General features: G+C 34.8%; 1 protein-coding gene across 3 annotated transcripts; it reads left to right on the top strand.

Moving 5' to 3' along the window:
- The first annotated feature begins 38 nt into the window (after positions 1 to 38).
- NDUFAF5 (NADH:ubiquinone oxidoreductase complex assembly factor 5) lies at positions 39 to 25,595 on the top strand. 3 transcript variants are annotated; one of them, XM_074287837.1, is made up of 11 exons: positions 39 to 384; positions 716 to 756; positions 4,876 to 4,939; positions 6,024 to 6,071; positions 6,172 to 6,275; positions 8,594 to 8,633; positions 11,556 to 11,753; positions 14,245 to 14,305; positions 24,440 to 24,523; positions 24,903 to 24,985; positions 25,353 to 25,595. In XM_074287837.1, exons 1-11 carry the CDS (start codon positions 139 to 141, stop codon positions 25,437 to 25,439), a joined length of 1,056 nt encoding a protein of 351 aa, XP_074143938.1. In that variant the 5' UTR covers positions 39 to 138; the 3' UTR covers positions 25,440 to 25,595. The 3 variants fall into 3 exon arrangements, with proteins under 3 accessions (XP_074143938.1, XP_074143939.1, XP_074143937.1); XM_074287838.1 differs by lacking the exon at positions 6,172 to 6,275 and adding an exon at positions 5,973 to 5,992 and having other exon boundaries at positions 57 to 384; XM_074287836.1 differs by lacking the exons at positions 39 to 384; positions 6,172 to 6,275 and having other exon boundaries at positions 739 to 756.
- The last annotated feature ends 890 nt before the right edge of the window (positions 25,596 to 26,485 follow it).

Genomic DNA, 26,485 nt, shown 5'->3' with positions numbered 1-26,485 from the left:
GATCATTAGTGTCGCGTCTGCCGAAAAGCATCCCCTACTCTGCGTCAGCGCACGCGCGGAGACGTGAGGGCGGAGACTTGTCGGCACGTTGGCGTGGCCGGCGAAGGGGTCACGCGGAGGTTGAGGGCTGCGGCAGTCATGCTGAGGGGTGCCGGGCTCCGGTGGTGGCGGCGCCTGGTCCTGCCGGCTCCTCATCGTGGGGCGGGCTGTGGCTGCGGGGGTAGCCGGCAGAGCGGAACTCGAGGGACTTCTTCATACCATTCCGTGTTTGGCGGCGCTTCTCCTGGCGTAGTGAATGTATTCGATCGGGTGTTGAAGAGGAAGCAAAAAAACTGGGCGGCCCTGCAGCCGGAGCCTCTGAAGTACGAGTACCTAAAGGAGGAGGTGAGAGTCTCCGACGCGGCCCCGCCCCTCTGCTGCAAATGAGGCCGATCCATCCAGAAGGGCTTCTTCCGCCAGGCCCAGGGAACCGTCCTGAGCGAAGGCGCGGAGACCGGAGCTAGGGTGGCGCACTGACTCTTAAGAGTTCTGGTGGAGTGCGAGTCCTGTCAGTTCAGCAGTCAGTCAACAAACGTTTAAGTGTTAGTGTTGGAGAAAAAAAACGAGCACGATTACACCCCTCCCCCCCAAACACCCCAGTACGAATTCTGTGAGAACTAGACTGATATTTTATTAAAATTATTAGGAATCATCTTGTCACTTTTTTTAATTATAGGTTGGTAGTCGTGTTGCTGACCGTGTATATGATATCGCCAGGTAGGTAATGATCAACTTGCCAAAGTATCAAAGTGTGAACTAGAATCTTACTTTGATGGATCTAGCATCTTTCATGACTCAGACCAAAGCTTATTCACCCCTTCATTTTATGCACACTTGTCAGTGCCCTTCTAGACTTCCTCCCACTGTACTAGAGCTATTCCTCTCAATGTCCTGACTTTCCCTAGATAAAAAGTAGAGCATCCTAAAACATCATTTATGTCCTGAAGCATTACACGGAATCAGAATTTTAAAGTTGGAAGGGATTTTAGAACATCTTTAGTGCAGTTTATCACCTGAACCAGGTTGTAATCAGTGTTTATCTGGTTTTCATATCTGCTTTTCACTTGAAAGTGCTTCAGTGTGGGGAAATCTACAGTCTCCACAGGCAGCTCAGTCTACTTTTTGATAATTCTAATTATCAAGTATTAGCTTATTTCTAACATAAACTTAATTCTTTGCCACTTCTCTATTGCTTTCTGGGGCCAGAAAAAAAATCTAATCTCTTTCACTCTATAGCCCTTCGAATACTTGTGGATAGTGATTCTGTTCTCTACTGAGTTTTCTCTTCTCTGAAAGGAGACAAGACCTTGAAAGAGACAATAAAGGATTTGGACTTTAACCCCTGGCTGTACTTGTGGTGATTACTGAACTGAAACCAAGGCTGCTCCCAGAGATCCCAAGAAAACCCCAACAAGAGAACATTACAATTTTTAACATGTATTAAACTATCTGCCATCTGGGGGGGAAGGAGGAGAAGGAGGGGAAAAGTTGGAATAGAAGGTTTTGTAAGGGTCAATGTTGAAAAATTACCCATGCATATGTTTTGTAAATTTTTAAAAAATAAATTGTGTGTGTGTATGTGTATATTTCTGATCTAAATATCCTTCAACTATGGTTCTTATGACCATCTTGAAAAAGCCCTCAGTTGATCCCACTAACTATCCTCATATCTCATGTGCCCTTTGTAGCTAAATTCTTTGAAAATAAGTCCCTCCCCCTCTTTTACTCCTCTAGATCTCTTCTTAACTTCTTACAATATAGTTTTTGACCTTATTGTACTGAATCTGCTCTTCAGGTCTCATTATTCTTAGTTGATAAGTCCAGTAGCCTTTTCTCAGTTCTAGTTCTGTGTGATCTCTCGTCATCTTGTTGAACATTTTCTCCTTCATACCCTTTTCCCTCTAGGCTTTTGAGACACTGTTCTTTTCTGGTTTTCCTCCTACTTTATCTGACCACTTCTTTGTTAGCTTCACTGAGTCCTCCTCTGGATCATATCCACTAATCAGAGATATCCCTCAGGGTTTTGTCTTGGATCATCTTTTCTCTATATATACTATTTCACTTGGTGATCTAAGCTCTTGTGGATTAATTACTATCCCTGTAATGATGGTTCTCAAATCTACTTTTTTGCTTCAAACTCCTTGTCAATTTCACATCTCCACCTGCCTTTTAATATCTCAAACTAGATGTCCAGTAGACATCTTGAAACTTAACGTGTCCAAAACATTACTCATCTTTCCCCCTAAAACCTTTTGCCTTCTATCTGCCCTGTTATAGAGGATACCACCATTCTCCCAGTCTCTTAGGTATGAAACACAGGCCTCGTCCTGAATTCTTCACCATCTCTCACCTTCATAACCTGTTGGTGGGTCACTCAAATCAGCTTCCTTTTATGACCTCCCCAGGAGCAAATACAAAATGCTCTGTTAGGCATTCAAAACCCTTCATAACCTAGCCTCCTCTTATCTCTCTAATACCTTTCTGCCCAATATGTGTTCCAGAGATGCTGGCTCCTGATTGTTTCACAAACAAGATACTCTTTCCTGTTAAATTATGAACTTCTTGAGGGCAGTGACTATTTTTTGCCTCTTAGGTTCCCCACCACTTATCACATAGTGGGTACTTAATAAATATTTATTCTATGAATCAATAATAGCATTTTTTTATAGGGGGTCTTTTTCTGTTTGCCCATTCTTCCAGCCTCACTTCCTGAATTGGAGCTTTATGTTAAGTTCTGGCTTCTGCTGGGAATACCTGGATCTTAATTGGTCTTATTTTGTATACTTTGGGGTCTAGCTGCTACTTTATGGCTTGGGTCCCTGAATTTTGAAGGTGATTAGAGGTGGCTCTGGATGGATACCTGCATGCAGACTTGCCCTGTTTCCTATGAAATCTAATACAGGATAAAATCTGCTCTCTTTTCTGAGCTTTCCCTGCTCCCCACCTGGGTTCAGTTCTGGTTGACACCAGCTAGGCTTGATTTTGGTTGGAACTTCAGTAGATCATTGCTACCCCTTGGTGCAAGTTCCCTAGTTGGAAGTCCAGTAGGGTGCTGCTACAGCTAGACACAGTTCCTTCTTCGGTACACACTGGGATTTGGACTCAGGTCTGCAGTTAGAATGATTAAATTTCTAGTGTACTTCTGTTAATAACTACTTCTTGAATATCTACACATTAGACCTGTCCCTGTCCAGTCTTAAACAGCTCATTGCCCTGATACATATCCTATATAATCCCTCTACTAGAGAATTTTGCTTGGTCTTCTGATTATTTATCCCTGCTCCTCCAAGACCTCTGTCTATCCTTTTATGCTGACCTGAGCTGGAAAAATAACTTTGCACCCTTGGATTTCCTAAACCAGAAATCCAAAAAAAGATTTCTCTTTTCTCTTCATTCTAGGAATAATTGTAGGTTCTATTGAATTGGATTCTACTGCTTCTTTCTACTCTGCCATCTTTACTGACTTATTTCACAGTTACTGGGAATTTTTTATAGTCATTTTTTCTTGTTCTTTGAGTGGTGATAGTCTCTGCTCGATTAATTCTTTCCATCTCCTTTTACTCTTTTATCCCAGTGATACCAAATCCCCAGATGCTAAAGAATGAACTTTTTTCCTCAGTCTTAGTGCTCTATTCTTTCATTCCCATATGTCTCAACTATACTTCCCAGTGTCCACTTTGTTTCTTCCTAGCCCTTCCATTGTTCTCTTTGGAAAATCTTCTCTGTGTATCTGTGTAAATTTACAATTTTATTCTCATCTCACACTTTTCTCTCTCCTCTTTTTTTTTTTTTTTTTTTTTTTTTTGTCCTTTACTGATACCCAGCCTCTTCCTGATGCTACTTATCCCATGGTTGTACTTTCTTGTACTGACTACACTATCTCATACTTAATCACTGGAAGAGTAAAGAGATGGCTAGAAAAAGAAATAGTAAACTTTCCTGTAAAGTCATTGAAGAAGGAGGGAGAATGTCATGGGGACTGATAGATAGTGACCATGGATTTCAAGTGGGTAATAAATCTGTGTAGTGAATAATGATGGTAGAGGGAAGTCTGGAGTGGTATTGGGGAGTAAGGAGTATTTCACCAACCCTCAGAACTCAAAGCAAAACAATAAAGATTGACTTTTTGGCCGAAGCAAGCAAACCAATGAAGCTCTTAGCTCACCAGGATTGTGCTTCAATCAATTAAATCTCATCATCTTTTCTATACTGAAAAGCATTTGCAAAAACTGAGTTTGCCATTTCTGCTTTTCCCTTAGACCAGAGAGGCCGCAAAGGGCAGAAGGTATTTAGAGGAACATGTGGGAATGAAGAGCAGTAGTTGACATTGAATTAGCTAGAACCTTCTAGTCAGCCGATTGCTCCTGCTGCTAGTTAACTTCAGAGAACTCCAGTAGAACTATCTTTGCCCAATTTCTGAGTCTTCCTCATTTGATCTTTCTTTAGCTTTTGACATCTCTAATCTTTTCTAATGACTTGAAACAAAGTTGTGCTCTCTACTGGAGTTTGAATGTTTGGTGGCTTAACTCGAGAAAGGATCTCATTACACCTTATTTTGCCAAACTCTTTCTAAGACAATTCAAGCGGAAGCATGGTACTTGTTGATAGACTGTCCAGGTTTTACAAGTATACAACAGTTAGATCAGCACAATAGCTCTGTAGACCTTCATTTTGATAGGCAGCTTAATAACTCTTCTCCATTTTCCTTTGGAGCTTCCCAAACATACTGAGCTAATCTTAAAAATGGAGGTGTCTAGCTACAAAAAGATAACAAAAATGTTAACTTGGAAAATTTTCATGTGTTGTGGTATTATTGAAATGTTATTTTCTTTTTAGAGATTTTCCTCTTGCTTTGGATGTTGGCTGTGGAAGAGGTTATATAGCACAACATTTAAATAAGGTATATAAAGGTATATTTAAATAAGATGGTTTTTCTTTGAGACATGATAAAGTTGTTGATATTTTTAAGTTAAAAAAATATCATCTATGTCCTTATAAAATGATTTTTTTAAAGTATATTTAAATTTTTGTCAAAATATATGTAGCATAAAAATGCCAGAATCTGTTTTCCCTTTTCCTTTTCTTTCATTTTTATCTATAATTCTTTATTCTTTTTCCAAAAGCTAATAGTCATTATTCATTTTTCTTCCTTGTCAGAAGTACAAAAGTATTTTCTACAACCAGTTTTCTTGAATTATTGCAAATGTAATAGCAATGAATGTTTACATTATATATATTTTTAAAAAATGTTTTATCCATAATTGTCTTTCATTTTTGTCAGTTTTAAGCTTCATCGATGATTCCAGCACAAATAGTCAAATTAAAACAAGAGTAGGTGCAGTGTTGCTTGCATGAATGCAAATTGCTTGACTAACTGAATAACCTAGGATATTGATTACAGACATTCACTTTTTATATTTGTTTTTTTTTTTTTTTTTTTTTTTAGACTTTGCAAAATAGACGTAGATTGTAAATTGAATTGAGTCATTCAAAATACAATTACTGAATATGTACTATGTAACTACTGGATAATTCGATTCTTCAGTTTAGTTTAAAATGTTTATATCTGTTTAGTAAGCACTTTTTGCATTGAAGGCATTATATTACTAGATGCTAGGGTTAAAAACAATAAATGAAACATTCCCTGCATCTTATATTATGGGGTGGGGGAATATACATCTTTTTCTCTTTTCCCTTCTCTCTGTGCCTGGTTCAGCTTACCTGAGAATGGGTTTTATAGATTTTGATTATCCACAACAATATTCTCCATCTTGTTAGTGAAGATTAATTGTAAACATTTAAAGATTTATCTCATGCAAGTAATTAAAAGTGTCTTATTCTGTACTACTTTTATTTAGAAATTTTACTTGGTAAGGTTTTTACTGTTGAAAAATCATTAGTATTTTAAGATTTGTTCTCTTTTGCAACTTCAGCAGCAAAAATATTTTTGTCAGTTTAATCAGATTTGTATTATTTTTCTTCAGGAAGTCGTTGGAAAAATTTTCCAAGCAGACATTGCAGAAAATGCTTTGGTATGTAGTTCATAGAATTATATTGATATCAGTTTAATAATGATCATCAAAAGAATAATTAGCATTCTGTGAAATGAGTTTTACTCTTTTTTAATCATAGAAAAACAGTGTAGAAACAGAAGTACCTACAGTCCGTGTTTTAGCTGATGAAGAATTTCTTCCCTTCAAAGAAAATACATTTGATCTGGTTGTTAGCAGTTTAAGGTTGGCATTTCATTTTTACTTTTTTTAAATTCTCAATAATTCTTATTACAAAGGTTTAATTTTTTAAAAAAGAACAAATAGTTCACTCTGAATCAGTTCATTAAAAAAATAACTTTGAAAATTTGTAGAATATAAAGTAAATCTACACATAGCAGCATTTCTACATAGTATCAATAAAACTAAGTAGAAAGGAATAAGAAGAAAAATTCCACTTAAAATTTATAGAATATGTAAAACAGTTGGGAATCTGTCTGCCAAAATAATACACGAATCACTTAAATGCACTTGTAAAACATAATTTACAGAAGTAGACCTAAATAATTGGAAAAGTATTCATTGGAATGTTTAAAATGAGTCAATATAATAAAATTGGCATTAAAAACTCCCAAAAAATTGCTTTGAATTAGGGGAGAAAAAATCATGTAGACAAAAAAAAAGTTGAAGAAAATAATAAAAGACATGGAAATGAAGGAACCTAGTAGTGCCAGACCTAATTCACAAAACAATTTGACATTAGTTAAAATACAGCCAAAAAAAAAAAATTAGAGTTCTATTAGTACAACACATTGGTTAGTCTGCCTTTTCCATAATTAGCTCTTTTGTCTATAGATTCTCCCCCCAGGACCATTTCTTCCTTTGTTCTGTGTACTGTACATATCCCTTCTGCCTTGAAGGGATTCACACCTTAAACATTGTGGGTCTCATAATCTCGGCTTCTCTTAATTTAGCAATTGATCACTACAATTTCTCTATGCATATTCCATGGTCATAGTATTTATTTTCCTCAGACGTGGTTCACAGCATATTCAACAGCATATACCTATATCTGCTTTCATTATTGTCAGGGTGTCTTTTCCCACTATTCCTGTCCTGTAAAACGTAAAAGTTTACAGTCTGTTCCCTCCTTTTAAACAAAAATAATCAGGAAATATTAGTTTAATAGAAATAGTCCACTGTTAGGAAAGCAGACAAATTCTCGCTGCCTTCTTTCATTAATCTGCTGTTGATCTGGAACAGGTCATTTCATTTACAGGGTCACGTCGGATTTAGAGGTAGAAGCAACTTTTGTATAAAACCTAATTTTACAGATAAGGAAATTGATGCCCAGACAAGCTGAGTGGCTTGGATAGGGTCACATGGGTAAATAACAAATCCAGGATCTCAAAGATAGATATTATCTATTTAGTGATTTTCTGTTTCAGCAGTTTGCCCTAAAGTGGAAGCTTTAGTCTTAGATTTAAGAGGCCTTATAGTCCTACCTGGATGTAAAAAATAATTCCTGCTACAACATTCTTGATAAGTAGTCATCTAGTCTTTCTCTGCCTGAAGAACTGAGTGGGAATCTACCTCTCAGGGCAGCCTACTTGATGTATTTTTGACATCCTGCCCCAAAACATGTTGAGTAGTTTTTTAGTTATCTCTAACTTTTTATGACCTCATTTGGGGTTTTTTTGGCAAAGAAATTAGAGTGGGTTTTTTTTCCCCCAGTTGATTTTACAGATAAAGAACTTGAAGCAAACAGGGTTAAATGACTTACTCAGGGTCATCCAGCTAGTAAAGTGATTTGAACTCAAAAAATGAGTCTTCCTGATTCCAGACCCAACACTTTATCTACTGTGCCATCTAATTGCCCTATTGTTATGGATACATCATATATAAGCTCCTTGAAGGCAAATATTCTTCTATTTTTGTCTTTGTAGCCCCATGGACTAGGACAATGATTGTCACACAGTACGTGTTAGACTAAACTAATGGAAAACACCACAAAAAAAAAAAATTTGAAAATTGTTATTAAAAATAATAATATTTAGCTCAAGCTATAGCAGATGTTAATACTTATCTGCTAAAGTAGGGTTATAAAAATTTCTAGCAATTTAGTATGCTATATATTTCTTTCCCCTCAAAAACCTCATTTATGGTTTATTAATAAGAATGACATAATTTTTACTTAGATAACCTAAGGCCATTGGAATATAATAGATTTTTTTAAGTATAAAACAAGATTTTAAATTTAAATCTGAAAGGGATTTTAGGTATGATGTAATCTAATTCTCCTTATTTGAAAATTGATACCTTCTGACTCCAAATCCATCACTTATTTTCCCTTGCGCTAAACTGTTTCACATATACATGTTTAAATTTCAAGAAAAGCTAGTAGACTGATTTCTTACTAAGAGATTGATGTAAAGAATAAAACTTTAGAGTCATAAAGGATTGTAGAGACATCCCTAGTGAATTTGTAGTACCTTGTTTTAAGGCATTATATTTCAAGATTGCCTTTTTTTTCCCCATTAAACTGTAAAATTTTTATATTTCAGTTTGCATTGGGTGAATGATCTTCCTAGAGCATTTAAACAGGTGAGAAAAATATTTATTATAATTTAATAATACTGTTAAAGGCCTATCATTAAATATACTGCAGTCTTCTTTACTATAGTCAGAATTGCAAGTTTTAAGAAATTAAAAACACAAACTAAAATAATTTGTTTGAAATTTGCTTATAGATCAAAGATTTGGAGTATTAAAATTGAAATCAATGAATATTTGTTGAGCTAATTGTATTTATGGAATTAGTAGTTGAGAGAATGGTGGCATTTAAACTGAACTTTAAATGAAATTAAAGAGGTAGAAGTGAAGAGAAAGTTTTCTGAGTTAAGATGGGAATAAGAATATTATGGGAAAAGAACTTCAAGAAGGTAAGTAGGTTATTTAAGGAGATTATATGTAATAAAACTGCAAAAGGAGATCACAAGTTATGAAAGACTTTTAATATCACTTATAAATGTTTATATTTGATAAGAGTAATAAAAAGCAATTGAAGTTTAAGTAGAAGAATGGCATGGTCAGATCTCTGCTTAAAGCACAGAAAAATCATTTTGGCAGCTGTGTAGAGGGTTTAATTAGAGTAGGAAATTCATTTGGCAGTTGGAGACACAAGGGAGACTAGGAGCTGATCTGGGAGAAATTTGTCAAGAGGTGATAGGTAATTAAACCAGTGAGAACTGAGATCAAATAAGCATAAAGACAAGAGGAGGCAGCACAGAGCCACCTGTGCTTTGGGGAAAGGATATGAATGATAAATGTGTAGGAGACTGAGAAGAAATGGTCACATCAGGGGAGAACCAAGAGAAAGTAGTAGTGTGAAATACCAAGGGTCAAGGAGTAAGGAACTTTTCCTAGTGTCAAATGAATAGGTAATAAAAATTGAACAGGGATGCAAAACCAGCTGCTCTCTAGTAGAAGAAACTTTATATATAGAATTATACAGCCAGCACACTTTCTAAACAAGTATTTGAACAAGGTCACTCTTAAATAATAGAATAACATGGATATCACAGTAGGAATCTATTTTAAAAAATGAAAACTTTTTAAAGCCTAGTATGTTCTTAGATATTCTAGTTTTATTGCTGAATTAAGGAATGCCATTCTAATGAAAGGGGGACTACAGTTTGGAGAGGGCAGCAAGGGAACAGAACCTCTTATATCTTTAGAGTTCAGATAGCATGCTTACTTATTCCAAGATGATGCCAGAAATGTAGAAAAGCTCCCAATAGGGTTTTAAATTTGGCAGTCTTCTGCAGTAGTTGGTTGAATGTCTCACTCTTGAACTGTCTCTCAAAGATCATATGATAGTGAACAAGGGCAGCAATATCTCATATAACATGTGACCAGGATGCTAAAGATTAGGTAGGATAGGAACAATTAGGTATTGTTGAACATGTAGAAAAAAGTGGGACTATTGAGAATGGTTATGACCAAGTCTCTGTCCAGTTCTATCTCCCTCCCTGGTCTTGTTGAAGATTGACCTTGGAGCTGAGAACTAAATGGATAACCAGTGACATGTTGGCCAGGAATTCCATTTGGATGGCATAGACAAGCTTAATAGCCAGTGGAACAAAGGTGATAAGAATGACCAGATTTCTCAAAGCCATGTATTTGAATCCAATACCTCTGTTGTAAAGAGAAGCTGGGCTGAACACCAAGGAAAGATGAGGGCCAGGTGCTTCATCTTGAACATGGATGAGTGATAGAGACAGTAGTGCAGATATAACCCACTATGTTGAGGAAGATGCCATTTTGTAGCTCCAGATCATTTTCCAGCATGTGGTCATTGTTTTTCATCTTATCAGTGCCCTTGGAGGAATTATAGTTGTGTTAATGAAGTTAGCTGCAGGGCTAACATATTGCTCAGGACCATAGAGGTAAGCATGCTAAAACCTCTACTCTATAGTCATTCTCCTATTTGTTCATAGCCAGCTCCCTAGCTGGAACTGCCTGGCTCAGTATTTAAGGAGATAGTTGATAGGAACACTTAACAAGTTGTTAAAGCTATGGAATTAGAGCTTGGGAGAAAGATATAGGTTGATAAAAACAGACGTGGGACCCGTCTGCAACATTATGTAGTAGGAAATCATTGGATTTGGAGTAAGGCAATGTAGCTTCCTGTTTTAGCTTTGTCTCTTATTAGCTCTCTGGCTATGGACAGGTGACTTCTACTATTTAACCTCACAAGATTCTGTGGAAAGTTCATTGTTTTATAAAGCAGTGTAAAATGTGAAATTACATTTATACTCCCAAGTGTGGCTAAAGAATCTAAGGAAGTGTACAAGAAAAAAATAATACAACAAACCTTGAGAATAACTTCATTTAATGGTCAGAAGGAGCCAGAGCCAGAAAAGGTGACTGTAAAGGCAGTTCTGAGTAATGCTTTTTTTGTATTTTAAAATGTTAAATTTAAGTTGTTTATCTTGGCTTGTAAGTTGATTTAATGAGCCCTGTTTCAAAGTAAGAGCTCTCTTCCTTGTCAAGATCAAAGTATTATCAAATATATGGCCGAATTCCAGAATACAGTTTGAATTGTCAAAGGTTGAAAATTGTGAGTAAGAATGTAGCTATCTACTTCACTTCTGATACTGATCTGTTAAAGTGGTTGGTTAGTTGATAGTTTTATAGGTAGAAAATTGATTTTATATTTCAGATTATGCAGTGTTTAAATGTACAACTACTGTATAATTACTCTTGACTAAATGATGGCTGAATGAATAGATTGCACCGCAATAGTTGTAATACATAGAAGTTATTGAATAGAACATCAGATCATTTAATGTATTTGCCAGGACTTCACATATATGTGATAATTTTGAGATATTAAATTATTGCATGCATAAATACATTTACTTTATTCTGTAATGTAAGTAGAATTAACTTTGGGATTAGTACTTATTCTGAACAGGTTTTTTTTTTTTTCTTTTTTTTGTTTTGTTTTGTTTTGTCTTACAGATTCATTATGTTTTAAAACCAGATGGAGTATTTATTGGCGCAATGTTTGGAGGGGATACACTCTTTGAACTTCGATGTTCTTTACAATTAGCAGAACTTGAAAGAGAAGGAGGATTTTCTCCACACATTTCTCCTTTTACTGCTGTCAGTGATCTGGGCCATCTGCTGGGAAGAGCTGGTTTTAACACACTGACTGTGGTAACTATTAAGAAAATTGAGTACTTTGTCAATTGTGTAGCTCAGAAATAATTTTTAAAATTTTCTTGATTTTGATGAAATATTGGCCATGGAGAGAAAAAGGAAGTGGAGACACTGAGGAGTTGGAGATGACAGCTTTTGAACCTGAGGGTCTAGGACAGTGGTCCTCAAACTTTTTAAATAGGGGGCCAGTTCACTATCCCTCAGACTGTTGGAGGACCAGACTATAGTATAAACAAAAACTCACACTGTCTCCACCCCTCAGCCCATTTGCCATAACCCGGTGGGCCGCATAAACATTTTCAGCGGGCCGCATCTGGCCCGTGTGCCATAGTTTGAGAACCCCTGGTCTAGGAGGATGGTATTAACTTTTGCAATAACCAGAAAGGTAAGTGGGGAAGGTTTAGAAGGGAAGATAATAAATTTGGTTTTGGACATGTTGAATTTAAAATGTGTACTGCTCAGCCATTTTGAAATGTCTGAAAGATAGTTGGGAATCTTCAGCATACAGTTGATGATTTAATCTGAGAAATTGATTAGTTCAAGTAAATAATATAGAGGGAGAAAAGAGAGGGCCCAGATCAAAACCCCGAGTATTATTATTCAGGTTTTATATTGTATAATCTTTATATTCATTGTTTATAACAGTATATGTGCTTTGGATATATAACTGCTTAATATTTTCGAATTCAATTTCTGACATGAAGGATGGAAAGGAAAGAATTGAATTGAGTACTCCTGTTTAGAAGGCTATAATAAGAGACAGAATAAATTTTAACTAAAATGCCACTATAAGTTTGGGACTATATGCTACATGTATTCTTTTAATTCACAAGGGAAAAAAGCCCACTATTATAATTCAGTACAATAATTGATTCATTTAAGAGTCAGAGATACCCAACTAGTCAATTTTTATTTACTGCTTGATCTCTAAACTTAATATAGTTAATCCCAAAGCTTTCTCTTTCCCTGATCTCTTCTTCTTTTCTCCTATTCCCTTCTCTTTTTCCCCTCATTCCTTTCCTTTCCTTTCTTCCTTTTTCTCCTTCCTTTCTGATTATTTTCAACATCAGGAATATATGATGAGTTATCTGCTCCTCATTTCTTAGTCAATGATTGGTATTAAATTAACATCCTCTCTCAGGCATGACAATTGGTCAGGGACATTGATCCTTATTGTGTGTACTGGAGGCACTAGAGATACAAAAAAATGAACTTTGTCTTCAGGGAGCTTATTTGTGGGGTCATTTGGTGTCTTCAGGTACAGGATGTTTGGGTTTTTTTTTTTTTTTTTTTTAGAGGAAAATGGAAAGACAGATCAGGAAAGCTTTCTTAATGTAGTACTTGAGCTGAGCCTTGAAGCTTGAGCTTGAACGGGAATTTTTTTTAAAAATGGAGGTAAAAAGGAAAGATTCCTGGCTTAATGGGATTTTCTAGGCAAAAACAGGTAGGCAGAAGATGCAGTGACATGAATATAAAACAGAAAATTGACTGATTTTGCTGGAGTAGAGTGAATGAGGTGGGGTTATATAAAATATATTGAGCCTCAGAAAATAAGCCTAGAACCAATTTGCAAAGTGTTTTAAATGCTAGATATAGACGTTTTTCTCTAATTATGAAGATAATCAGGAAATTACTGAAGATTTTTTGAGTAATGGATATGACATAGCTCTGCTTAGGAATATTCATTTACAGCTCCATGAAGAATGAATTGGGAAGAAAACTGGATAGAGGAAAACAAAAGTAGTACAGTAGTCCAGAGGAAAGATAATAAAAACTTGAACTAAAGTGATTGTATTATGAGTAGACAGACTGATGTGAAAAGTATAATAATGCCAATAACTCTTGGCAATTGATTTCCCTCCTCTGGATACACTCCCATTTGTCAACCAAAATTGGTGTTAAGTCTAGAAACTGTTATCAGTTTTTGATGCAATGGAAGAAATTGTAGATATGAAACTGAGTAATTCACTTCAAAAAGCACTTAGTAATTAACTCCTATTTGTTATGCCATAAATATATAAAGATGAAAACTCCAAACAATACTTTCTTAGGGAGGAGGGAAGAATATATGTAAATTAATAGGTACATGCAAGATAATTTCAGAAAAAAGAGAGCATTAAGAACTAGAGTATCAGAAAACATTCCTATAGGAAGTGGTTACTCAGCTCAAACTTAAGAGAACTTAACTAGAATCAGGGGATAGAAATAATAAAGAGCTTTTGGCTCCTGTATAAGGAAGGAAAAGCTATTTAATATATAGCTATTGAGAAATATAATAGCTATTGACAAATGCAATAGGCTTCTTTTAAAAAGTATGTTTCCTGTGTATTGAAATATTTTAGTGAAGGTTCAGTGACCACCTACCACTAATATTATAGAGGGATTTTTGCAAGTAGGAGCTCTTATAAGATGATCTTTCATTTCCTTCTAAAGTTAATAAAATTATTTTAAAAATCAATGTAATATTTTTCTTCTTTTTAAAAAATAGGATACTGATGAAATTCAAGTTAATTTCCCAGGAATGTTTGAGGTGATGGAAGATTTACAAGGTAAAGGACATTCTTGTAAAGTAATCTTTGATTTGTTCTGTTTTGTTTCATGATAACTGAACTAGCATTAGAATCCTTGTTATTTTTACTTAGCCTTTCAGAAATAACAAATGATGGCTTTTATTTTTTTATATTTTAAAGTTATAACTTTTTTTTTGACAGTACATATGCATGGGTAGTTTTTTTAACAACATTATCTCTTGCATTCACTTCTGTTCTGACTTTGCCCTTCCTTCCCCTAGATAGCAGGCAGTGTTATACATGTTAGATATGTTATAGTATATCTTAGATACAATATATGTGTGCAGAACCGAATTTCTTGTTGCACAGGAAGAATTGGATTCAGAAGGTAAAAATAATCTGGGAAGAAAAGCAAAAATTCAAACAGTTTACACTCATTTACTAATGTTCCTTTTCTGGGTGTTGCTGATTCTGTCCATCATTGATCAATTGGAACTGAATTAGATCTTCTCTTTGTCAAAGATATCCACTTCCAACATCCCCATACTGTATTGTTGTTGTAATGAGCTCCTGGTTCTGCTCATTTCACTTAGCATCAGTTCATGTAAGTCTCTCCAAGCCTCTTTGTATTCATCCTGTTGGTCATTTCTTACAGAATTCCATAACATTCATATACCACAATTTACCCAACCATTCTCCAATTGATGGGCATCCATTCATTTTCCAGTTTCTAGCCACTACAAAAAAGGGCTGCCACAAACATTTTGGCACATACAGGTCCCTTTCCCTTCTTTAGTATTTCTTTGGGATATAAGATGGCTTTTATTTTTTAAAAAGAAATTAATCTCTCTAGCTAGAAATTGCTGTAGTATTTTGCACATATTTATCTGTGCATTGTTAGATATCCTATTTCCAATAATTGTGTTATTAATTATTGTTGTTATAATTGCTTTCAAGGAACAGGGACCATTTCACTGTTTTCATGTCCCTCATTACCTTCCTTGCACTTTTATTCTGTCACAGTAGCACTTTAAAAATGTTTGTTGAAATGAACTTGTGATTTTGATATGTAATTTTTTATATGTCAAGTTTTTTATTTAACCAGCAGTCCACTAGTTTGGAATCTGGGAAATTATAAGAATTTTAGGGTTAATAAAAATTCCATAGATTTATTTAGTACAAATTTTCAAAGCACTTTAAAATAGATTATCTCATTTGAATCTTATCACAATCATTGGGGTATTATAGCTATTTATAGTTGAAACTGACGTTGAGAAGTGATTTAACTGTCTTTGAGATCTCAGTGCAGCAAAGTAGATAAAGATGAGATTTAAAGCATTGGTCTTCTGACTCCAGCTTTTCTTTCTTTCTTTTTTTTTTTTTTTTAATTAAAGTTTTTTTTATTTTTCAAAACATATGCATGGACAATTCTTCAACATTAGTCTTTACAACACTTTATGTTCCAATTTTCTCTCCCTTCTCCCACATCTCCCCAGATGGCAAGTTGACTCCAGCTTTTGAACTTTTTTTTCCCCTGATGTGATTGGGGTTAAATGACTTAAAAATTTCCCAAGAGATTTCACTATGACTTAACTTGAATATACTGTCTTATTTGAAGGGATCATGTTTGTTGGACTGTCTTTTTCTTACCATTTGCTTTCATTTGATATGGTTTTAGTATTTTTATTCAGCATTGTATAGGTCCTTATGACCTTACTTAGTGTAGTATTGGAATAGTACCTTTAAAATCCCAAAATCTTTTTCAGATAAATTGCTACCTGATCAAATCTCCCCTATTTTATACTTATGAAATTGGGATTTTCTAAACCATCTGTAGGACTTTACAATTATCCCTATTAGTTTGATATATTATTGTGAGCATGAATTGTAACAGATAATAAACATTCTCTTACATAAAGAATATAAATGGAGACTTGCTTATGATACTCTGAAACTATAATTTTAGCTTAATGGTTTTTTTTCTTGTTTTTGTTTTTATAATATTTGAAGTTTCACTTGTCGAGAGGACAACTAGATCTGTGAATTTAAAGGGGAAAAAAAGTGCAATGTCTTGTTGAGAGGACAGCTAGATCTGTGAATTTAAAGAAAAAAAAATAAAATACTTCAAATTTCATAAGGTTGTTCCAACACTGCCCTCATTGTCTATACCCCTTTATGAATTTTCTTCTACTTTCATATGGATACAGCTATAAGACTATGTAGGGGCAGCTCAGTGGCACAATGGATAGAGCATCAGACTTGGAATCCGGAAGGCCAACCGCGGATATCCAACCTCAGTTGGATAGTTACTAACAAATGTACCATTGGCAAGACACTTAACCTTATATTTGCCCCAGTTTTCCCAAGTATAAATGGGGAAAGTAATAGCTATTACTATCCTCTGATCAAATAATATAATAATTGTAAGTCACTTATTACAGTGCTTGACATATTGTAAATACTGTATAAATGTTATCTATTAATATTAGCCATTATTGCATACATGCATACAAATAAATGGTATTTTGTGACATTCATTTTTCTATTATTTTTTGGGGAAATCACTATCACAAGCCTTGCTTTTTAAAATATAGTTAATTTAAACAGTTATTTATTCACTCTATTTGAAAATGTTTGTCTCATTTTACACTTCTAGAAACACCTATCTGGCAAGAGGTACAGAGTTTTATCAATCTTCTCTCATCATGAATAGTCATTATTTTGAACATAGTTTTAAAGTCTTTTACAATTCTTTTCTTTTTTCAGCAGCATCATTGAATGAAGTTCTGTTTCTATTCATTTGATTTTGTATCAGTATATACAAGTCTCACCACTACTTCACTTATTACAGTGAATACTTTCCATTACAATTATTTGTATTATATTGCAATCCAGGGTCACACATTAAGAAGTGTTAAGTGTCTAAGGATGGATTTGAACTCAAGTCCTTCAGACTTCACGGCTGATGCTCTGCTCTATCCACTGTACCCCTTAACCTCCCCTTGAACTTTTTTTTTAATTCTACTTTTACTGCCTCTTAATTTCCCCTTTTGTAAGAAAGTATTTATTGCATTCATTATGTGTATTTTTTCTGAATGTAAAACTTCGTTTCTAAACTCAGGAAAATATTGGTACAAGTGTGTAACGTGCTCTCCTGGCAGTTACAATTACTAGTCTGTCCTAGACCCACCAGAGCACCTTTGACCACTGTCCTTTGCAGTGTGAGCTCTACCCGGCTCGCCTCCTCTGAGGCCTTCTAAGGTCTCTGGCCACAATCTCTTGAATCTATAGCTTAGTAACCGGTAGCGCACTCAAGAACAACCACATGTAATCTTAAAAGCCTTTATTATACCTACTCACATAATGCCCTAACTGATGCCCTGACTTGTTGGTTCCCGAGTGAACACCTGGTCAGAAGACCCACGTGTTCACTACCAAAACCCTTACCTCTTTCGGCTACCCATCTTGGCTTGGCCACCCAGGCTAGGAGCCAGGGTGAACAGCACGAGGTTAAAGAGGGCGGTTGCTGCCTGCAGTGGGCTTATATAGGGCCTGTGAGGTCACACACACAGCCAATCAGCGAGAGAGTCACCCATTACAAAACTATCTCAATATGGCCAGGATCCCGCCCAAGGGCAGTCCTAATATCCACAGAAATTACTTCTGGGCCTCAATCCCGATGCACTGTGTCCGCCCATTTAAAGGGCCCTTACACAAGTGTTTTAGTTTTCAAAAAGTTTTTTAAAAAAAACTTAAATTGTCTGGGAAACATGTGCACAAGTTGGCATGCAGGCAGATTTTTATTAATACACACTCTTAATTGCCAACCATCGGTTCCCCATTAAAATGTAAACTCCTGAGTAGGAATTGTTTCCTTCTTTGTTTTTATATCCCCAGCGCGTATTATGGCTCCTTTGAACTCTGTGACTTGAGAGGTAGCAGTCACCCTTCTATCAGGGTGTAGTGCAAAAAAGTTTTGAAATCAGAACAATTGGATTTGAATTTGGTGCTTTTTACAGACCTCTGTCCCGGGACAAGTAAGTCACTTCCCCTTTCTAGGTGTCATTTAAAAGGGCTGGTTTAGATGATCTCCAAAGTACCTTCCAGTACTAAATACTGTGGTGCTGTGATTTTTCAGTTGGTAATTTATAAAATATTAAAAACTATAAATGTTCTCAAAAGACAGTACCTGTGTTTCCTATCTACCCCTATAATCACTCCATTCCTACTTCCCTAATGAAGCAAATGGATTAGAATCTTGGCATAATACTTAAAAATTTCCCAAGACATTTCACTGTGACTTAACTTGAATATACTGTCTTATTTGAAGGATCGTGTTTGTTGGACTTTTTCTTACCATTTGCTTTCATTTGAGATAGCTTTAGCATTTTTATTCAGCATTGTATAGTACCTTATGACCTTACTTAGTGTAGTATTGGGATAGTACCTTATGTAACTCATCTTGGTGTAGTGGACAAAATATTCTCTTCCATTTAGAAACTTAGATTTTGATTCCACCTAAGACATTTATCAGCAATATGACCATGGGAAAGTTCTTAACTTCTATGAAAGCTTAAAGAAACTCTTTAATATTTAGATATCAAGTTATAGTAAACAGATTATGCTCTGTTTTCAAAAACTAATTCAAACCAGTGAAATCATAAATTATATTTACCACCATAAACTTTTGAGATTTTATATTATTCCTAGGAGTATCAGAGGTTGAAGATCAACTAGGTTATTTATTTTAAACAAAATAATGGACATATATTTTTATCTAACTCTTCAAATTGGTGTTAGGAACTTTTTGCATTGTTCTTGTGTTTTTCCCATAGTAATTTTGGTGTGCCCTATGTGAACTGCCATTATTATTTCACAGAAAAAGTCCAGGCTAATTTTTACAAAACGAATACTCATCAGCTGATGAATGAGTGGGAATTTGGAGGCTTTCACAGTGGTTTTAAGGTAAGTTCATTTATCTTCTAAGCAATACATCTAAGTATTATTCATGTGAAACAATCAGTAAATGAAGAAATAGTTTTCTTACATCTTGTTGAACTTACCTTAAAAGAACTGTGAAAGTCTTAAACACATGATGGGTGTATTTTGTTTTCATCACAAAATACAGGATAAGTCAAACTTCACTGTATTTCCTCCATTAAGCTGTTTTCAACACTGTTGAATGTTGATGGCCCTGTACATAATAACTCATTTATATTAAAATACAAGTTTGAATTAAAAGATTTTAAAGATCCTTCTTAGCTCTTAATAGATCATGAGCATATAAGAAATCTATATCTATGATGTTAATGAATTTCTTAAAATTTGGATTTAATTAATTGAAAAATATTTGTCTTTGTAAAAAATTGAGTTTACTTATAGCTAATGTTTGTTTGCTATATTGGAAAATCAAACAAAAAATATTGCTACTAGGAAAAAAATTTAAATATGGATAATATTTTATCTGTAATAATCAGATATTAATGAGAACAGAATACATTGTGAATGCATACCTATTTTGAACATAAATGACATTCATATAGAGGACTTGGAGGTAGTAGTTTTTTTGGTGGGGGAGTTATGTTTTTTTAATTATAAAAGTAGATTTGATTTTTTATTACTAAAATTTTTAATTCATAATAATTGCTCTGCTGGTTAGTATAATTATAATTGTCTTTGAATTACCACTATTTCAGCTGCTGAGGATTCTGAATTCTATCTTTAAAAAAAAAAAAAAAGTAATAAACAGTTGAAGGGGAAGAACTAATGAAAAGCTTTTCTGGTTAAAAAGAGAAACAAGACTTAGTCTTGGTAGCTAGTCTGATGATAAATGATAAAGCCATTGAAACATTATAGAAGGTATAGCAGAGCTAATTCTATCTCATTGTAAGAAATTGAGTTGAGAATATGAGTATGAGTGTGAGAAATAAATGTTGAGAAGTTTGTGAGGGAATTTATTTTAGAATTTACAATAGTTTCACATGCATTCTAGTTTGAGGGAAAGCAGATTTCAGGTATTCTGCAAAAGGAATCAGTGGGATCTCACAGCCTAAAATTTTATAGAGAAAATCAGTCCACAAAGCATAATCTCTCAAAAATGGAATTCTGCAAATGTAAAGAAAAATGATTATAATAAGGAAGAAAAGAGAGAATTTAAGGAGATAAATGTAGATGAACAGGAAACTCATCATCTGACATTTCAAAAAGGAAGGACAGAAGTATCTGTAAGTGAAGATAATGAAAAATAGATGTGATGAAAGTATGACTTGAGCTCACAAGAATAACATTAGGAAAGATAAAACTCAGAATAAAGGAATTCCCAAGATGACAAAATGGTTTTTTATTTTGACTTTTGAGAAAATGAGCATTAAGAAAAGGATAGGAACTGCTGATCAAAATGGTTAGAATAAAGATAAATGAGAGGTCAGAGCTTTTTAACTATTGCTTATTTCTGTTTTCTTTGCTGAGGGGAATGTATTTTGAACTGGAAAAAAATATAAAATGCCTAACAGGGACTTAGAAATCCAAGGTAAAAATAAGTAAGTGATAAAAGAGCTCTTCACTCTTGTTGGTTAGTTACCAGGCCCAAAGACTTAGGATTTAGAAAGAGCTAGAAGATGTGATTGCTGAATCTTTGTGAGTGATTTTTTCCATGGAGAGCAAAAAGAACAAAATCTGTGCACCTTAGGCAATTGAGTTTGACTTCTACTCCTAACAAAATAATGGAATGTGTTAAAAGGTAGATTAATGAACATCTTTGAAAGGAAGTTTTGATAACAAGGAGCTCAGTATAGCTTTATCAAGAACAGGTTTTGTCAGATCAACCTTATTTGACAGGGTATTAGACTGGTGGAATTCTTTAACTAGATTTTAGCATTTGACAAAGTCTGTCACATCCTCCTAACCTTGAAGTACCACTGCAAGGTCACCACAGTCAGAGAGTAGTTCTGTTGCCTGTGCTCTGTTTTATACCTAGAAATATAGTCTGATATAGATTCATTTCTTGTGCCCCAGAAGAATTTTAGATATAGTGACAAAAACAAAACTTAAAATAGCATTTAATAACTGGGAGCTGATGTGACTTTTTGGATATTGAGTCAAGAAGATTTATGTTCCACTTTTGACACCTCTGACTACGTCCCTGAACTTGCTACTTTTCAGGATTCTAGACCTCTAAAATAAAAGTAGAAAATGTTCCACACTACCTTGCTAGAGGGAATTTCCTCACTAGGTGTTCTCTATACTAATGAAATCAATCACATGCTTAATCTCTATCAAATTTTTAACTATTACAACCTACTGAGAGGCTTATTCTTAAGACTTAATAGAAGATAAAGCCATTTATAGGACTTCCTACTGAGAGGCTTATTCTTAAGACTTAATAGAAGATAAAGCCATTTATAGGACTTTTGATTAGGCATTTTATATTTCATTCCAGCTTTATGTTCAAATAACTCCTAGAGCAGGCCTACTATTAAATATACAGATTTAATCTAATTCTCATATTGATACTTTTCAAGAAATTGCTAAGTATTTCTTCTCTGCCATGATGCTTAAATTGATGAAGTTGCCTCCAAACCCTGACGTAATCATATTGGGATAGATGCTTATTCACATAAGATCAGAAAAGAACTAGAAAAAGAGAAAAGGTAGCCCAGGGCCTACATATAAGATTGCTCAGGTAAATCACTCTGCATTAGCTACCACCTGCTTGGACTTGCCGTGATCCTAGGATAAAGGGTAGACTGCCTTTTTTCACCCCTTACTGGAAAATCCCAAAAGTTAAATAGTGCTTCTCAGAGAAGAGAAGCCAAGCTTAAAGCTGCTCTCGTGGAGCTATTCCAAGCTTGTCATATTACCAGAATATCAAGTCTTCCCAGAATTTGGTCATCTTATGGCTAGAAGCAGAACCCATAGCACCCACACGGACCTGAACTTTGACTGTGCTCCATGAAGTGGTCCTTGTGGCACTATTCTTGTGGACCGGATAGTAAAAGAGGAACTAGATGATGTTATAGTTAAATACATTTGAAACTAGTTAGTAGTCAACTTTAGAGTGGTTTTTTAATAGAATGTCTTTGGAACCTTATTGTTTAAAATTCATTTCAATGAGTTGGGTGTAAGTTTAGCTGTCACCCTTATCAAATGTATAGGTGACATTAATTGAAAGAGCTATGTATCAAAGGCATAAAAATGTCAAGATCTAAAAAGACTAAGGATTCAAAAGGCTAAAAAAGGAAAGTAGTATGGTATGTGGATAAAACCCTGGATTTGGAGTCATAGGATCTGGGGTTTGAATTTTGGCTTTGCCACTTAATGCCTGTGTGACCTTGGACAAGTACTGAGCCCCTCTTGGGATTTAGTTTCCTCATCTATAAAATGGAGGAGTTAGATAGGATTACCTCTGTAGATCATTCTAGCTCTGGGGTCTAAAAGATTGGGTTATGGGGCAGCTAGGTGGCACAGTGGATAGAGCACCAGCTCTGAAGTCAGAAGGAACTGAATTCAAATCTGGTCTCAGACACTTAACAAGTTCTAGCTTTGAGACCCTGGGCCTCAGCAAAAACAAGCAAGCAAACAAACAAATACATAAATAAACAAAAGATTGGGTTCAGTTGAATAAAAACAATGCAAATAAAAACTCATGATATTCTATATTCATTGCTTTATGAGATTAAGAAAAAAAAACAACAAACTTCACCAGTGAAAGTGAATAAAAGATGCAAGGGAAGGAAGAGGTATAGCTAGAAAGCAGTTTGAATGGAAAAATATAAGGGGACTCAGGATGTATCATTATGATACAGAAGCCAAAATGGTGCAGTAATGTGATTTTAAGCTATATTAAGGAAGTCATAGGGGGTCAGGAGAGGCCTACATTTGTATGCAGCCTTTTATACTTAATACTTTTTTGACCATGGGTTAGTCATTTTAAAATCTCTGAATTCCAGTTTTCTCATTGATAAAATAGAGATAATAGTTTTTGCTTCTCATATAAGGTTATTTAGGAGGATCAAATGAGATAATGTATCCAAAGTGCTTTGCAGACTTTAAAATCCTTTTTAAAAAATGTTAGCTATTATTATTAACATGGGAAAGGATACTACTGTCTCTTTTCATGGGTGATGGATGTAGAACACTAAATATTTTATTTAAATAAATAAAATTAGTTTTGCTAAAGTTTCTTTTTTCATTTTCCTATTCTTTATTTCAAGGTGTGGTTCTTGGGGAAGGAGTGAGGATAATATAAAAGCAAAAGAAAACAAAATATAGGAAAGTAGAGGACCTGTGTTCAAAAACTACTACTCCGTATTAGAGTCCCTTATCTACAATTATCCAGGTCTCTTCTTTTCTGAGCTTCAGTTCTGTTTCACACCCTGCACTTCACCTCATCCAACTTTTTTAGGCAGTCTCGGTGTCCCCTAACCAAAACACAGGTGTCCTGTTGTGGTGACCCATCCTCTTAGTTACTCTCTGCTTCTACTTAGCCCTCCGCTTTGTTACATGTGCTTTCCCCCTAGGAAACTAGCCCAGCCCGCTTGTGCCTGCATAAAGAATCCTGCTTGTGCCCCTCCCTTCCACCACTTAAAATTTTCTAAGTCTTTCAAGAGAAGGCTTCATCCACTTCTACTTGGGTAGTATGTGCTTTGTATTTCTCTAATAGCCTATAAACTATGAGGACAGGGACTGTTTTATTTTTCCCTTTATGTTCTCACCAGCTAGCAGGGATAGGTATTTGTTGAATTGAGTAAAGATATATAAAGTAAAAAATTATTTTGCGATAGTTTTTAGTATTCCCCTTTAAAAGAGCTAATAATAGCAATAAAATCTAGAAGCAGTTGGAAAAGAAAGTATTTTCCATTTGAAGAAACCTTGTATGGCTGACTTAAATTAGACAACTTACTACAAAGGAAATAGGCTTGTGAAGTTTGGCTTCTGAAATTTGACTTTTATTGTTTGGCTTAGGAAGAGGAAGAACAGACAAGGTATTTTTGCCTCTGAATCTTACCCCACCACCATCCCAAAACAAAACAACAAACCACAACCAATCTATCTACATACTGAAACAATAATAAAGTTATTAAAAGATAAAATTATGAAATTCAGGGCCTTAAAGTAGTTACTGTATTCTCTAATGCCTATTGTATATATATATATATATATATTTTTTTTTAGGTATGGGAGAAAGTAATTGTTCTTGGAATAGAAAACCTTTACTTCATAGGGAAACAATGTTAGCAGCTGCAGCAATATATCAAGGTAAGAGAAAAGTTTAATGATCCATATATTCTTGTTTTTCACCAAGGGAGCTCTTTTCCATCTTACTAATGTGGCTTCTTTTTTACTTCAAAGGGACACTCAATGTTCCTTTATCTTCAAAATATTTCTAGATCCCTTGACCTCTTTCTCATTGACCTCCATGGAATAAATAGTTGGCCGTTCATTTTCCCATCCCCAACTACAACTACTTCTTTATTCCATAACTTCAACACTGTGTCAGGCATTAAATGTCTTTACATAAGAAGAACCCAGTAATTTCTTAGCGCTACCTTTTAATATGTGTTTTATTGCAAGAAATATTATTGTGAATTATCCCCTTGCCCCCTTTTGGAATTTTAACAATTTTTTTTCTTTTTAGAAATGTATGGAAATGAGGATGGCTCAGTACCTGCAACTTTTCAGATTTATTACATGATAGGATGGAAATATCATGATTCACAGGTAGTATTAATTTTTGTTGATCTTGTCTCATTTTTTTAAGAGGAATGGGTCTTGCTCAATAAAGCAATGAGAATTAAATTAGCCTTAGTTTTGTGTGCTGCCTGGTACAGTGGTAGAAGCAAGAGTACCAGATTTAGAAAGGACCTGCAGTCCTTCCATTCCAGCCTTTGATATTTAGTAGTCATATGACCTTGGCCACAGCATTTAAAACTCTTTACTATGCCTTAGTTTCCTCATATGTAAAGTGGGAATGATATTATTGGCCCCCCCCTTTTGTGAGGTTACAAAGTATTTTATAAACTAAAATGCTAGGACAATGTGTGCTTTTACCCTAATTTACTAACCATTTTCTTTGCTTTGTTTTTAGGCCAGACCTGCTCAGAGAGGTTCAGCCACAGTGTCATTTGGAGATTTAGGAAAAATAAATAATCTTATTTCACATGGGAAGAAATAGCATTTGATCACAATAAATATTCAGTGTTAAAACTAATTTTTTTTTCATCAAAAATTGTTCTCTTTCACATCTACCCTCATTATATTTTTGAAGCAAGAAACAGTAAATAAAATGCTTACAAATAAAATTATTACAATCCTTGCTAAAAAACAAAAAGGCTGATTATATTTGGTATCTGTCCACTTTCACATACTTTTTATTTTCAATTTGGTCCTGTGATTTGGGTAATATGGTAGAATCAGCCAGAAAACATCTCTGAGGTATCTTCAAATATGTTCATTTATGTTAATGTCAGAGTTGATGGAAAAAGATTGCTGCTTCTGACTTTGTCATGTTTTATATCTGTCTCTCTATCATTTCTGTGGGAAGGCTAAAACCAGTTTGTGTGTGTGTGTGTGTGTGTGTGTGTGTGTGTGTGTGTGTGTGTATGTGTGTATAGAACCAAGGAAACAAAGATAGGTGCTCAGATGTTAGGATTACAAGGTGATAACTCAGGATTTTTACACTCAGATATAAAATATATCTCACTATAAAAATACAGTCTTTTTTACAGTGACTTCTTTTAAATACAGTGTTGCATGCTACTTCCTTTGTTAGGGAGAGGAGCAGAGAAGACTGGAGCCCTACCATAATTCTGTCTTGTAAAATGACAATCTTTGTACATTGGATCAATAGACCATTCTCACTTATTAAAAACTTCATGACTTTTTCCTAGGGAACAAGTGAGCTTTTACACATGTTTAAAAGAAAAAGAAAAAGGATCCATGCTTACTCAGTTAAATGCATCTTTTTTCTTGCCAGTTCAGAAACTTTAAACAGTTCCTGCTCTAACAGGTCAAATGAGTTGAGGCTTAGTAGGCAAGCTAGGGACAAACTGGGTTTGTTTTTTGTTGTTTTTCTTGTTGCTTTTTGGGGTTAGGAACTTTGCTTGGTGTAAATGGGGTAGTGATCACTAACAAAGAAGGAAAGATTGCTCAAGTCTTTTGTTCCTTTTTTTCCTCTGTAAAAAGAGAATAAGATCTGTATATTGGAGATGAAAGAACATA

The sequence above is a fragment of the Sminthopsis crassicaudata genome, chromosome 2 (assembly GCF_048593235.1).
Source record: "Sminthopsis crassicaudata isolate SCR6 chromosome 2, ASM4859323v1, whole genome shotgun sequence".
Classification (NCBI taxonomy): domain Eukaryota; kingdom Metazoa; phylum Chordata; class Mammalia; order Dasyuromorphia; family Dasyuridae; genus Sminthopsis; species Sminthopsis crassicaudata.
This window is presented reverse-complemented; position numbering and strand designations above follow the sequence as displayed.